Source organism: Lotus japonicus, chromosome 4 (genome assembly GCF_012489685.1).
Source record: "Lotus japonicus ecotype B-129 chromosome 4, LjGifu_v1.2".
NCBI lineage: Eukaryota > Viridiplantae > Streptophyta > Magnoliopsida > Fabales > Fabaceae > Lotus > Lotus japonicus.
In genome coordinates, this window is record NC_080044.1 from 72240902 (window position 1) to 72252904 (window position 12003).

Consider the following 12003-nt stretch of genomic DNA (forward strand, 5'->3'; position numbering starts at 1 on the left):
TGTTCAAAGAATACCTGATCAGTTGCAAATAAATGCGAGACATCTATACTTATACACGGGGGCACAAATGCTGGTGGTGGCACCTCTGTAGTGGCCTCTTCAGGTTGACCATTGTGAAATCCAGCTTCAATCAATTGTGACTCACCAAAGAAAAATGAATCTGTCATCCCTGGAAGAGAATACGGAAAGTTACATTCCATACTCAATACGGAAATATACTTTCCATACCGAATACGGATTGTTACTTTCCATACTGAATACGGAAAGTACCTTTCCATATTCAATACGGAAGATAACAATCCGTATTATATCACGACTCAGAATTCAAAAACCCATCCTTCTAACTACTTAAACTACTTAATCTAACTACTTAAACTACTTAATCTAACTACTTCCACTACTTAATCCTACAAAATAACAACAAATAAACACATAGACTTACCTCTACTACAACACTTGTTGTAGTGGTGGAGAGCTTGGGAAATGAAGGAGTGGATGGTGGTGGAGAGCTTGGGAATGAAAGTGAGGTAGGAGAGGGTGAGAGAGAGGGTGGTCTGGAGGCATTGAGGAGGTTCAGGGGGGCTGGTGAGGGGTTGGTGAAAGTTGGTGAGGGAGGAGTAATGGTGGAAAAAGGGGGAATCCTGTCAGAGTTAAATACGGAAAATACATTTCCGTATTCATCAAAATATAATACGGAAAGTACCTTTCCGTATTCAGTTAAATTGAATACGGAAAGTACCTTTCCGTAGGGCACTTTTGGGTTTAAAAAAAAAGGGTGGGGCGCGCAGCCTCATAGGGGAGGCCCCAAACCCAACTCCCCCCATAGGTGGGGTGCCAAACTCAACTCCCCCTAACCCTGCCTTCCACTAGTCTCTACTCGTCGGAGGCTGTGTGGTTCGTATTTTTCTTCCTCTCCTCAGTTACCTCTGCTATTAATTCAATTGAAGCTTATCTCACTCAGAAATGGTCTTTTTCAATCACATGTTGTTTTGCTAGGGTTTGTAAAAATTGGGTCAGTGGCAGATTTGGGTTCTGTGTATTTGAATCAATGGCGGTTGACAGGATTAGCATGTTGCCAGATGAACTCCTTTGTCACATTCTCTCCTTTCTTCCAACTCCAATGGCTGTAGTCACCAGCATTCTTTCAAAGAGGTGGAAGCCACTGTGGCTCTCAGTGGTGTCCAATCTCTTCTTTGATGACCAAAGCTCCAAACCCTTTCACTGCTTCACAGACTTCATATATGCAACCATTCTCAACAGAGATTTTCCTATTACAACATTTCGCCTCCAATGTCGAGCTGGTTTGTACCTCTCTGATTTTGACCTCAAGATATGGGTTAATGCTGCAATACGACGCGGGCTTGAGAATCTCTACATCCAGCTGTCCGGTGTTCGATTGAGCTTGAGCAGCTGCATTTTCTGCTGCAATACTCTGGTTGTTCTCAACTTGGCGCGGTTATTATTGGATCAATTTTCCGTTGTTGATCTTCCTTCACTCAAAACTCTGCATTTGAACGATGTCGGTTTTCCACAACCGCAGAATCTTGTGGATCTTCTTACTAGGTGTCCAATTCTTGAGTATATGGGTCTGAGTGATATATACTATTGGGGTCTTGAGGATGTTCCTAGTAATAAGAACGGTGGAAGCTTATCTAAGTTGGTCAGGGCAGATATACATGATGTTAGTTTCGATATTTTTGTAGGATCTCTTGGCATTGACAAGGTTTGTATATATGTTAAAAAGTGTGTTTAATTTGTTTTAATTTGAAAAATATGTCACTAATGTTTGTGATTACTCTTTTTTTTACTCTTGCAGTACATGAATGACATTCCCATTTTTCCTAATTTAACTCATCTGGAGCTTACGCGGGAATGGGATATGAGCTGGGATATGGTACTTGCAATGCTCAAGCAGTGCCCTATGCTTCAAAATTTTGTCCTTGATATGCGGAAAAGTTTTGATGATTCTGATGATTTGGTTTGGACTTCCCCCTGTTTTGTTCCTGAATGCCTTTCTTCACAGCTTAGAAAATGTTCTATTATAAATTGTGAAGGCACAGAAAGTGGGCTGTATTTTGCAAAATATATTATGCAGAATTCAAGAGTTTTACGGACAATGACAATTTGCACTCTGTGTTCCTCAGAGCTAAAGGTCGAATTGCTGAAAGAATTGTCCTCATGCTCAAGGAGTTCTATGATTTGTCAACTTTCATTTAAATGAAAATGAGTGACAGGCTCTAGTTAGTAGCTGCAAATTGATTCTATAATGTTAGATTATTGCATTGGTACTTAGTTTATCTACCTATCTACCTATTGTACAACTGCTGATATTTCGAAGGAAATGGAACTTGTCTCTTGTTCAATGGTAGTCCTTAAATGTCATATGTTTTCAACGGAGTGGAGATTTGTGTTTTTAATCAAATGACTAGCTCCTTTGAAGTTATATATTTTTTGTGGACAATTTTTTTTTGCGTAGAGTTACACCTATATGCTCCCATTTTGTGGTTATTGATCTGCAGAATATTGATATGCATGATACAGTAACTGAATTATGAATGTGCTCTTCAACTCGCATCATTGTTCTGGTGGAGAGTGGAACCAGAAAAGAATAATCTGTGGATTTTTATTATATATACACACTAAGCATGCACATATCTAGAACTGAACACTGGTGGAGGGGTTACAATAGACCTGTTACTGTTCACAGCATTCAGTTACTGTTCACATCAGCTTAAAATTTCCAGGTTGTGGTGTTAAGTCATTTTGGATGGGAGCACGTGTTATTTTAGGGTGATTAATCTTAGTTGCTGCCAAATTTTTCATTAAAGTGTTATTGTGGTGTTATTAAATTAAACTATTGAGGTCTAAGTTGACAAATCTTCGTTGTTGTCAAGTTTTCCATTTAAACATTAGGCTGGTTAATCTTGGATGTAACATTTTATAACGAACCTGCAAATTTCTGATTCTGTGGAATGGGACCCAAGTGTAGGGAGATGAACTTCAATCTTGATAACTGTGATTGGAAGAAGTTTAGATGGAGTGGCCATGGAGCTGCTGTGTTTAGTCCTAGTTGGTTTATAATTCATTTTGGATGGGCTAACATTTGATTTTAGGGTGATTAATCCTAGTTGCTGTCAATTTTTTCATTTAAGTACTGTTGTGGTGTTATTAAACTGTTGATGTCTAAGTTGACAGATTATTAGTTGCTGTCAAATTTTCCATTAAAAGATAAGGTTACTACTTACTTAAGTTTTTCCATCTTGGATGTAACATGTTATAAGGAACCTATAAATTGCTGCACCACAGGAATAGGATCCAAGTGCAGGAGGCGGGACTGGATACCTGTGATTGGAACCAGTTATCATGTTTGGGGGTGCTGTTATGAATCATGATTCATGCAAGTTGATCTGCAGTTCATGTTGGATATGGGCTCATTTGGTATTTGGGTCATAAAATCTTAGTCCCTGTCAGGCTTTCCATTGAAGTGTTATTGTTGCGTTATTAACATTTGTTTTGTCAATATTAGTTGATATAAACTAATGGCCTGTTTGATAACTGTTTCCAAAACAGTTTTCAGTTTTTAAAAACTGAAAACTTGTTTGGTAAGACCTGTTTTCAAAAACAGTTTTTTGTCTCATTTTCAGTTTTTAAAACTAAAAAACCAAAACAGGTAAAAGATGTTTTCAGTTTTAGTTTTTAGTTTTTAGTTTTCAGATATCAGTTTTCTAAATGTTCGAAAACATGTCATTCAAACTGTTTTCTTTTTCTGAAAATTGTTTTTAAGAATTGTTTTTAAAAACTATTTTAAAAACTGAAAACTAAAACTGCTATCAAACAAGCCCTTAAGTTACTCTCAAATTTTTCTTTGAAATTTTACTGTCAATATTGTCAAAGATTGATTTAGCATTTAATACAAGGTTTGTATGACCAATTTTTCTTTAAAAGTTTGATTTAAAACACAATAGGAGTTTTGGTTTTTCTTTTATGCCTTCAAGACTTTCTATTGCTCGTCAGTTGTATGCCTGGGTCTGTGCCTCTGTGGGGATGCTTTCATCATCTCAGCAGTAAGTTGATGTTACTTTTCAGAATAGTTATATCTTCACACCTCATTTTTTGACTCCTCATTTTTTGAGGTGTGGAGAGGTGGAAGAAGAGAGATATAGAAAGAAAGGAAAAAGAAAGTAAAAATGTGATAGGTGATTTGATTGATAGAGGAAAGAGAATTAATAGAAAATGAAGGTGGAAAAGAAGTGGAGAGGTGTGTATATATCATAACTCTACTTTTCAAGATTTGTGAGCATGTAATTTTAAACTATCCTTTATTATTAAATCATCTTTTTATTGTTGATTTCAATAGTTTTAATTTTAAAATTTTCAAAATTTAGAAAATATGTTGTTTTTGTTATGTATAAAGAGTAAACAACTAAATAAGAGAGGAGAATAGAGGAACAAAAGATAGAGAAATAGTGTGATGGAGATGCTCTGTTAGGTGCAGACTCCCTTGTATTTATACTATTAGGTTTAGAGTGTTGAACAAGTATACATGTGGGTCTGGCCCATGGACTCCTAACTTTGATGGGCATCCAAATATTCATAACACTCCTCCTTGGATGACCATCCCTTAAGAATGTGCCTCATTAAAACCTTACTAGGAAAATTCCAGTGTGGGATAAAAACCTAGTGAAGGAAAAAGAGTACATCATTCTATAGTTCGTCTTTGTACATTGCCTCATTAAAAACCCTACCATGAAAAACCCAATGGGAAAAAACATGGTTAAGGAAAAAAGAGTACAATGCATTTTAATTGAAATCTTTAAGCCGACGAACTCCCACATTCTGCACAAGTTTTTCAAATGTTGTAGTTGGAAGAGTCTTCGTAAATAAGTCTGCCAAATTATCACTTGAACGAATTTGTTGGATGTCTATGTCACCATTATTTTGTAGATCATGAGTGAAGAAAAGCTTCGGTGATATTTGCTTTGTCCATCTCCCATGATGTATCCTTCTTTTGATTGAGTAGTGCATGTAGTATTATCGTCATATATAGTTGTTGGCGGCATCTTTCAAGAGGACAAATCACCAATATCAAGTACGCATTGAATCACGAATCTCAGCCAAACGTATTCTCGTCTTGCCTCATGTAATGCTAATATTCCTGCAAGGTTAGCTGAGGTGGCTATCATAGTTTCTTTCACAGATCTCCATGAAATGGTTGTTCCTCCACATGTAAACAAGTAACCTGTTTGAGATATTTAGACAAATATCCAGCATCTGCATAACCAATTAGATTAAGCTTGGACATAAAGGGAAAAAATAAACTCATATCTAATGTGCCTTTAAGATAACGAAACACTTGTTTTCCATTCCAATGTCTTTGTGTAGGTGAAGAACTATATCTTGCTAATAAGTTAATAGCAAATGATATATCAAGTCGAGTATGACTAGCAAGATACAATAATGCTTTGATAGCACTAAGATATGGTACTTCAGGATCAAGTAATTCTTCATTCTTTTCTCAAGGTCTAAAAGGATCTTTATTTACATTTAATGACCTTAAAATCAATAGAGTACACAGTGGACATGATTTGTCCATATAGAATCATTTTAGTACCTTTGTAATATAAGTCCTTTGGTACATAAATACCTCATCCTTTAGATACTCAATTGATGAGGCTAGACAAAAGTTTCATTATCAACTCTTTTATCTCAAATTCTTTCTTTAGCAAATCTACAGCTTTTGTGAGCTCTTCTAGAGTCTCAATAAATCTTTGTCATTGACATTAATTATGACATAAGCAATCTCACATCTCATCATAAATATGCATGAGTTGGTTGGGTCATTTTGTGACCGTCCTTAAGCAAATAATCATCTAGATTGCTTCAATCTAGTAATTTGTTCATTGTTGAGAACATGAATTGTGTGCTTTAGGCATCTTACAATCTTCAAGGAGTTTTATAGAGATATCAATCTCAAGTGATTCATACAAATAAGTTGTAACTCCAAGTATCCACCACGATTGTCACATGTGTCTTAAATATGACAACATTATTTCATTTTACTACAAAGACTCTTTAAGTCTTATCATCTTTATACCTTTCGGGTATAGACATGAGGTCCAACGACCCTTAAATTTAGCAAATGAATTGCTTCTTTCTATTTATGGCCAATCATACCCATTCATTTTCGGGTTCAAGATTCTCGCACATATTTCTAATATTGAGCGCTACTTCATCATGTCGACAATTCTTCATGTTCTTGGTTCCTTGTTTTAACTTGTAGAGACATAATCATATGAGATCTCTTAAATAAATAATTACAGGTACCTGAACCTCTTCAGGAGGAATAAACATTTTTGTAGTCTCTACACTTTTCAAGATAGTTTGCCTCCTCAACAAGACCACCATCCTTCTCTAGGATCTATCTTTTTGAACCAAGTTTTAGGCATGCCTTAGTCTAATAATAAATTTTCCAACTGGGATATTAAGTTAGAAAAGGGTATTTGCAGCATATAAGGAATTTAATAATTCCTTTTCGGTTAGAGAATGCATCTTTTGAGCTTCTGGTTCAAAGTGCGAGTATACATATGCATTCTTTACAAATTTTCAGAGCTGCTTAATTTCATCTCCCCCTAATGCAGAGAAACAACAAGTAAGATATGAAATATCTATCGGTAATGGCTCAAATTGATTACATAATCTCAGCTTTCCTTGTGGTATCACTTTAGTGCGTTGTGGTGGAGCAATTGAAAATATATAACGCACATTGAGAATTCTTAGTTGAGAGATATTAGGTTCCTGACCATGAACCAATTACAATGAGGAGAATTCTAATGAATTGTTGGCTTGATGCGTGTCAATGCTGCTAATTGCAAAATCACATGTCCATAAATAAGGCTATTTGTTCTCATATGTAATTATCTAGCCATAAATATGAGGCGTTTAATTAAACAAATTAGCTAGATCATTTGAATACGAACATGTGCAACTAGATATTCAAAATCATGTCATTTACCAACTTGATCAAGGTTGGAATTTTCACTCTATCAATATTGAGAGTTGATGACATATATTTGGTCATTTAGTCGATGCATCGATAAATTTATGAAATACTTAAATGACTCATAAAAAGAGTGAATACGTGCACATGTATCGCATCTAATATACTCAAGAGTATGCGAGATTCAAACCCATATATTTTACCAATTATTAATTGTTCATGAGAACAAGATATAAGAATTAATTATATTGAAGAATCTTCAGGTTCTTCGATGAGTGCTCGTATGAATTCATATACTTTCGCATCATAAGACTCGGGATGGTCTAACCGGTCATGCCAATCACATTCACTTTGTTCCATATATAGAACTTTCTCATTCAAAATAATACTTCAATGTTTGAAGTAAAATTTTCTGACGTTTTAAATCTTTTAAGGATTTTGATATTTTCAACCCATAGTTTATCGTTACATCAATTAGATGTAAATAAAGTCCTTCAAGACTTTCAGATTAATAAGGAATTTGTGTACATGACAGTTGTGTCACAAGATGAGTATTGCATCTCATAATTTCCTTTAACTCATATCCATCGCATGGAAAAACTCAATAGTTTTGACATCTCTGGATTACTACCGATCCAAGCAATATCTAGCAACAATGTTTATATATGCTCTTTATATTTGTATACTTTGATATCAATTTAGGGGTGATAAGGGGAGTAGAAGGCATGAGATCATGCGCCAATGTGAGACTGTAACTCACACTTTAATTCTCAACATTCTCCCCCTAAGTGTGAGTCACAAACACATTATTATGCTCCCCCTCAGCAAGCTATTAGCAATTGCACTGCAATTTGCTTCATCACCGTGCCAATAGGACACGTCGACTGACCACCACATTGTGTTAGGAAGACTTCCGATATAAGGAGTCATTATCATGATCACATCAACCATTGATTCAAATATCACTTCTATGATTCCAACTGCATTTGGGTTGTTTCTTGCAAAAATATAATATTATTGATCTATGGATCTATTCAAGAGTGTCAATGATCCATTTTAAAATATTGCTTTGAAATTTCATAGGCTTCTTCTAGAGAGCAACCACAAAAGTTTCATTTCATGAAACAATACCATGTATGCCATTGGATGTCCTTCAGGGACATTTAACCATGCGTTGATCTAAATGATCATAACTTTTGTCATGTTTGTTGAAATATTCACTTCAGGGAATATCTCAATCCTTCCTTAATATAGCTACTTCTGTAGCTTACATGATAGATACATATCTTTCAATCAACTTGATCAATGATAACGATATAGTTCTTCAGGAACTATAATGTATTGACAAAAGACTATAAGGTCTTCTTTTGTTTATTTCAAACAACTAAGTTTGTTTAAATATTCTTTTATCATACAAAAAAGGAAGTTCAAATACATGTAAATAAATTTGTTTGTCATAAATAACGAAAATAATTTTATAACAAACTCATAGAATTATTCATAAATATACTCTCTTCATGATCTCATAAATATTTACACATTAAAAAAAATCCTTTAAGATTTAATAAAGATTTATGTACTAAATAAAATAGTACATCCACATACAAATGTTTCTACAATTACCCTTCAATTCTAGTTTTATTAAGAGCTTCAAAATCAATTGATATCATATAAATTTTTTCCATAGTATCTAGTTTTAAAATCAAGCACTCATTATAAACGTAAATTGAGAATATATTCCTTTATGAATCAATGAGTATAATAAAAAGATATCCACATATTAAAAAAAATCTGGAAAAGAAACGACTTTAATAATTGATAGTTTTGAGAAGAAGAAGAAAAAAAATGTGACAAAATTGATAGCACAATATATATATATATATATAATCTTGTCATCATAGAACTGTTTTAAAAGTAACAAAATTAAAGAGATCAATTCAATTTAAAAGATTTAAATATAGTATATTTTATGATTCTTTTCTTGATCTCTTCTTGATGTATCTCATGACCTTTCTTTATCTCTTCCACTTTAGTGGCATGATTCAATAATACTCCATACACATCAAGGAAGGAATGAAGATTATATGTAAAGAGATGCAGAGCAATTTCTCTCTTACATTCAAGTATCCATATTAGTTTCTAGTTCTTCATGAACTTTTTTTTTTGTGTATTCAAGCTATGGTACTCCTGAACTCATAGCTCAAAGAGAATATACCTCAATACAATTCTTATGGACTCGTAGGATATGAATCTTCAGGATTCAAATTTTAAAAAATTGCACTACGGTACTTCTCGACTCGTAGGTTATGAATCTTCATGATTCATAAAAAAATTATAATGGTACTTTTGTACTCATAGCTATGAATCTTCCGGATTCGTATTTTAAAAATCAACTACGGTACTTCCGGACTCGTAGGTTATGAATCTTCAGGATTCATATTTTGAAAATTGCACTATGTGCTTCTAGACACGTAGGCCATGAATCTTCATGATTCTTTATTACAGTGCTTCTGGACTGTAATGCTATGAATCTTCATGATTCTTTCAAAATAATTTAATTACAGTGCTTCTGGACTGTAAGACTATGAATCTTCAGGATTCATATTTATTACTACGGTACTTCTAGACACGTAGTGAAGATTCATTCAAAATATTTCAACTACAATGCTTCTGGATTGTAGGCTATGGATCTTCATGATTCCTTATTATTACAGTGCTTCTGGACTGTAAGGTTATGAATCTTCATGATTCATGCAAAATAATTCAATTACAGTGCTTCTGGACTGTAAGGCTATGAATCTTCCTGATTCATGCAAAATAATTCAATTACAGTACTTCTGGACTGTAAGGCTATGAATCTTCAGGATTCATGCTTATTACTATAGTACTTTTGACTCATAGATAAATGATTCGAAGAAGAAGAAGAAGAAGAAAGAAGAAGAAGAAAAAAATTATAAAATTATAATCTTCCACATGGATGTGGTACTTACTCTGGAAGTTGTACTTACTCTTTCACTTAGGAATTGAGAATTTTATGGAGAGACTATCGTGCTGATAACGTGTTATGTATAAAGAGTAAACAACTAAATAAGAGAGGAGAATAGAGGAACAAAAGATAGAGAAATAGTGTGATGGAGATGCTCTGCTAGGTGCAGACTCCCTTGTATTTATACTATTAGGTTTAGAGTGTTGAACAAGTATACATGTGGGTCTGGCCCATGGACTCCTAACTCTGATGGGCATCCAAATATTCATAACAGTTTTTACTTTCTATTTTTTTTTCTTACCACCACCACTGCTACCACTGTTGCGCCCGTCACCACTGCCACCACCGTTGTTGCTGTTATCATTGTCACCACTATTGTCGTTGTGTGGTCATCACTGCTGCTGCCACCGCCAACCACTATCATTGTTGTCACTGCCGCCACCGCCACCATTTTTCATCTCACTCCTTAAAATGAGAAAGTCTTTTTTTATGAGTTTAAAGGATATGCGTTGTCAGTGCAAAGTTTACGACTAACATCTAACTGTTCTATCAATGCTAAATAGGACAAACTATTACATTTCTCTTTTACAAACTATTACATTTCTCTTTTATTGAAACTAAATTAAATTTTTTTTTTTTGAAAGCGAAATGTATATTATTAATAATAAATCCTGAGCCTAAAATATGACCCAAGATTGAAGGAAGTACAAGATGTCTAAGAAAGATCATTACAATAGCAAAGGTGCAAATTGAAAGTGCACAAACCCACCACCAACCCACAAAATGGCATATAACAGAATCCCAAGAAGGAGCCTCATTAAAACCTTGCTAGGAAAAACCCAATGGGATAAAAACCTAACAAGGAAAAAGAGTACCACCAACATGGGAAAACCAAACTGCAACTAAACCAAAACTAATTAACAAGCTCGAATTTAATGCTGACGCTGTAGATATTCCTTTGCAGAGTAGCAGACTTGAAATAGTCATCAATAAAACAAACTCCAAAACCAAACAGCAAAATCACATAAACCAAACAGGAGCGGTTTGCATCAACAAGACAGCAAGGAAAAACATCAATGATAGGATAGCACCGTCAGCAACAACATAGCAACGACAGCAACAACAATATCAGCAACAACAGCAGCAGAATAGATATCTACGACAGCAGAGAAAACATGACAGCAACAGCAGCAACAGCATAGCAACGACAGCAACAGAAATACCAGTAACAGCAGCAGCAAAACAGAAATCAGCAACAGCAACTAAGACAGCAATAACATCAGCAGCAAACAGCAACGACAACAACAGCGATATCAGCAACAGCAGCAACATCAACGACAAAATTAACATCAGCACCAGCATACATCAACAATAAAAACAGCAAGCTCCTAACAGCAATTAGGAAATTTCGATATCTCAGCAAAACAGCAGCTGGAAAAATATGCAGCAGCCCCAAAACGTTGTATCGGGGTAAAAAATTTACACTAACGAATAACGATGTATCTACCATTATCTTTTTTTTTTATGTACTAGAAGAATTTTTTTTAAAGAAAACATTTTCTAAAAATCAACCAAATATGTTTTGAACTTTATTTTATGTTTTCTTTGAAAATAGAAATAAACCAAACACACCCTTAATTTTTTTGTATATGGATTTTTTTTTAAATCATATAGATTTTTATGTCATAGGTGTTTCATGAATATAGAATAAAAAATATATTTAACTAGTATTTTAGACCCGTGGGATGCACGGGGGATATTCATTTTTGTTTGTCGTTTGTAATTTTTAAAAACTTGTGTTAATTTTATTTTGTTTATTCAAATAATTATAAAAGTCACTATCAAGTGTGAGTAAGTCTATCAAGTGTGAGTAAGTTTGACAAACTATTGTTTTGTTGGATTAGAGGAGTATCATACTGGTTTAGTATGCATATTAACCTCTGATTTTAGTATTTCTCATTAATGAAAGCTCCAACTTTCTGTCAAAAAAAAAGTCTAACATAGAAATAAAATGACAATT

The 12003-nt window shown here is 34.3% G+C and overlaps 1 protein-coding gene across 1 annotated transcript; it reads left to right on the plus strand.

Moving 5' to 3' along the window:
* Positions 1 to 787: 787 nt before the first annotated feature.
* LOC130715988 (F-box/FBD/LRR-repeat protein At4g00160-like) lies at positions 788 to 2363 on the plus strand. Its single transcript, XM_057566165.1, has 3 exons — positions 788 to 894; positions 997 to 1723; positions 1817 to 2363. The coding sequence occupies exons 2-3, from the start codon at positions 1049 to 1051 to the stop codon at positions 2219 to 2221; spliced, it is 1080 nt and encodes a 359-aa protein (XP_057422148.1). The 5' UTR covers positions 788 to 894; positions 997 to 1048; the 3' UTR covers positions 2222 to 2363.
* The last annotated feature ends 9640 nt before the right edge of the window (positions 2364 to 12003 follow it).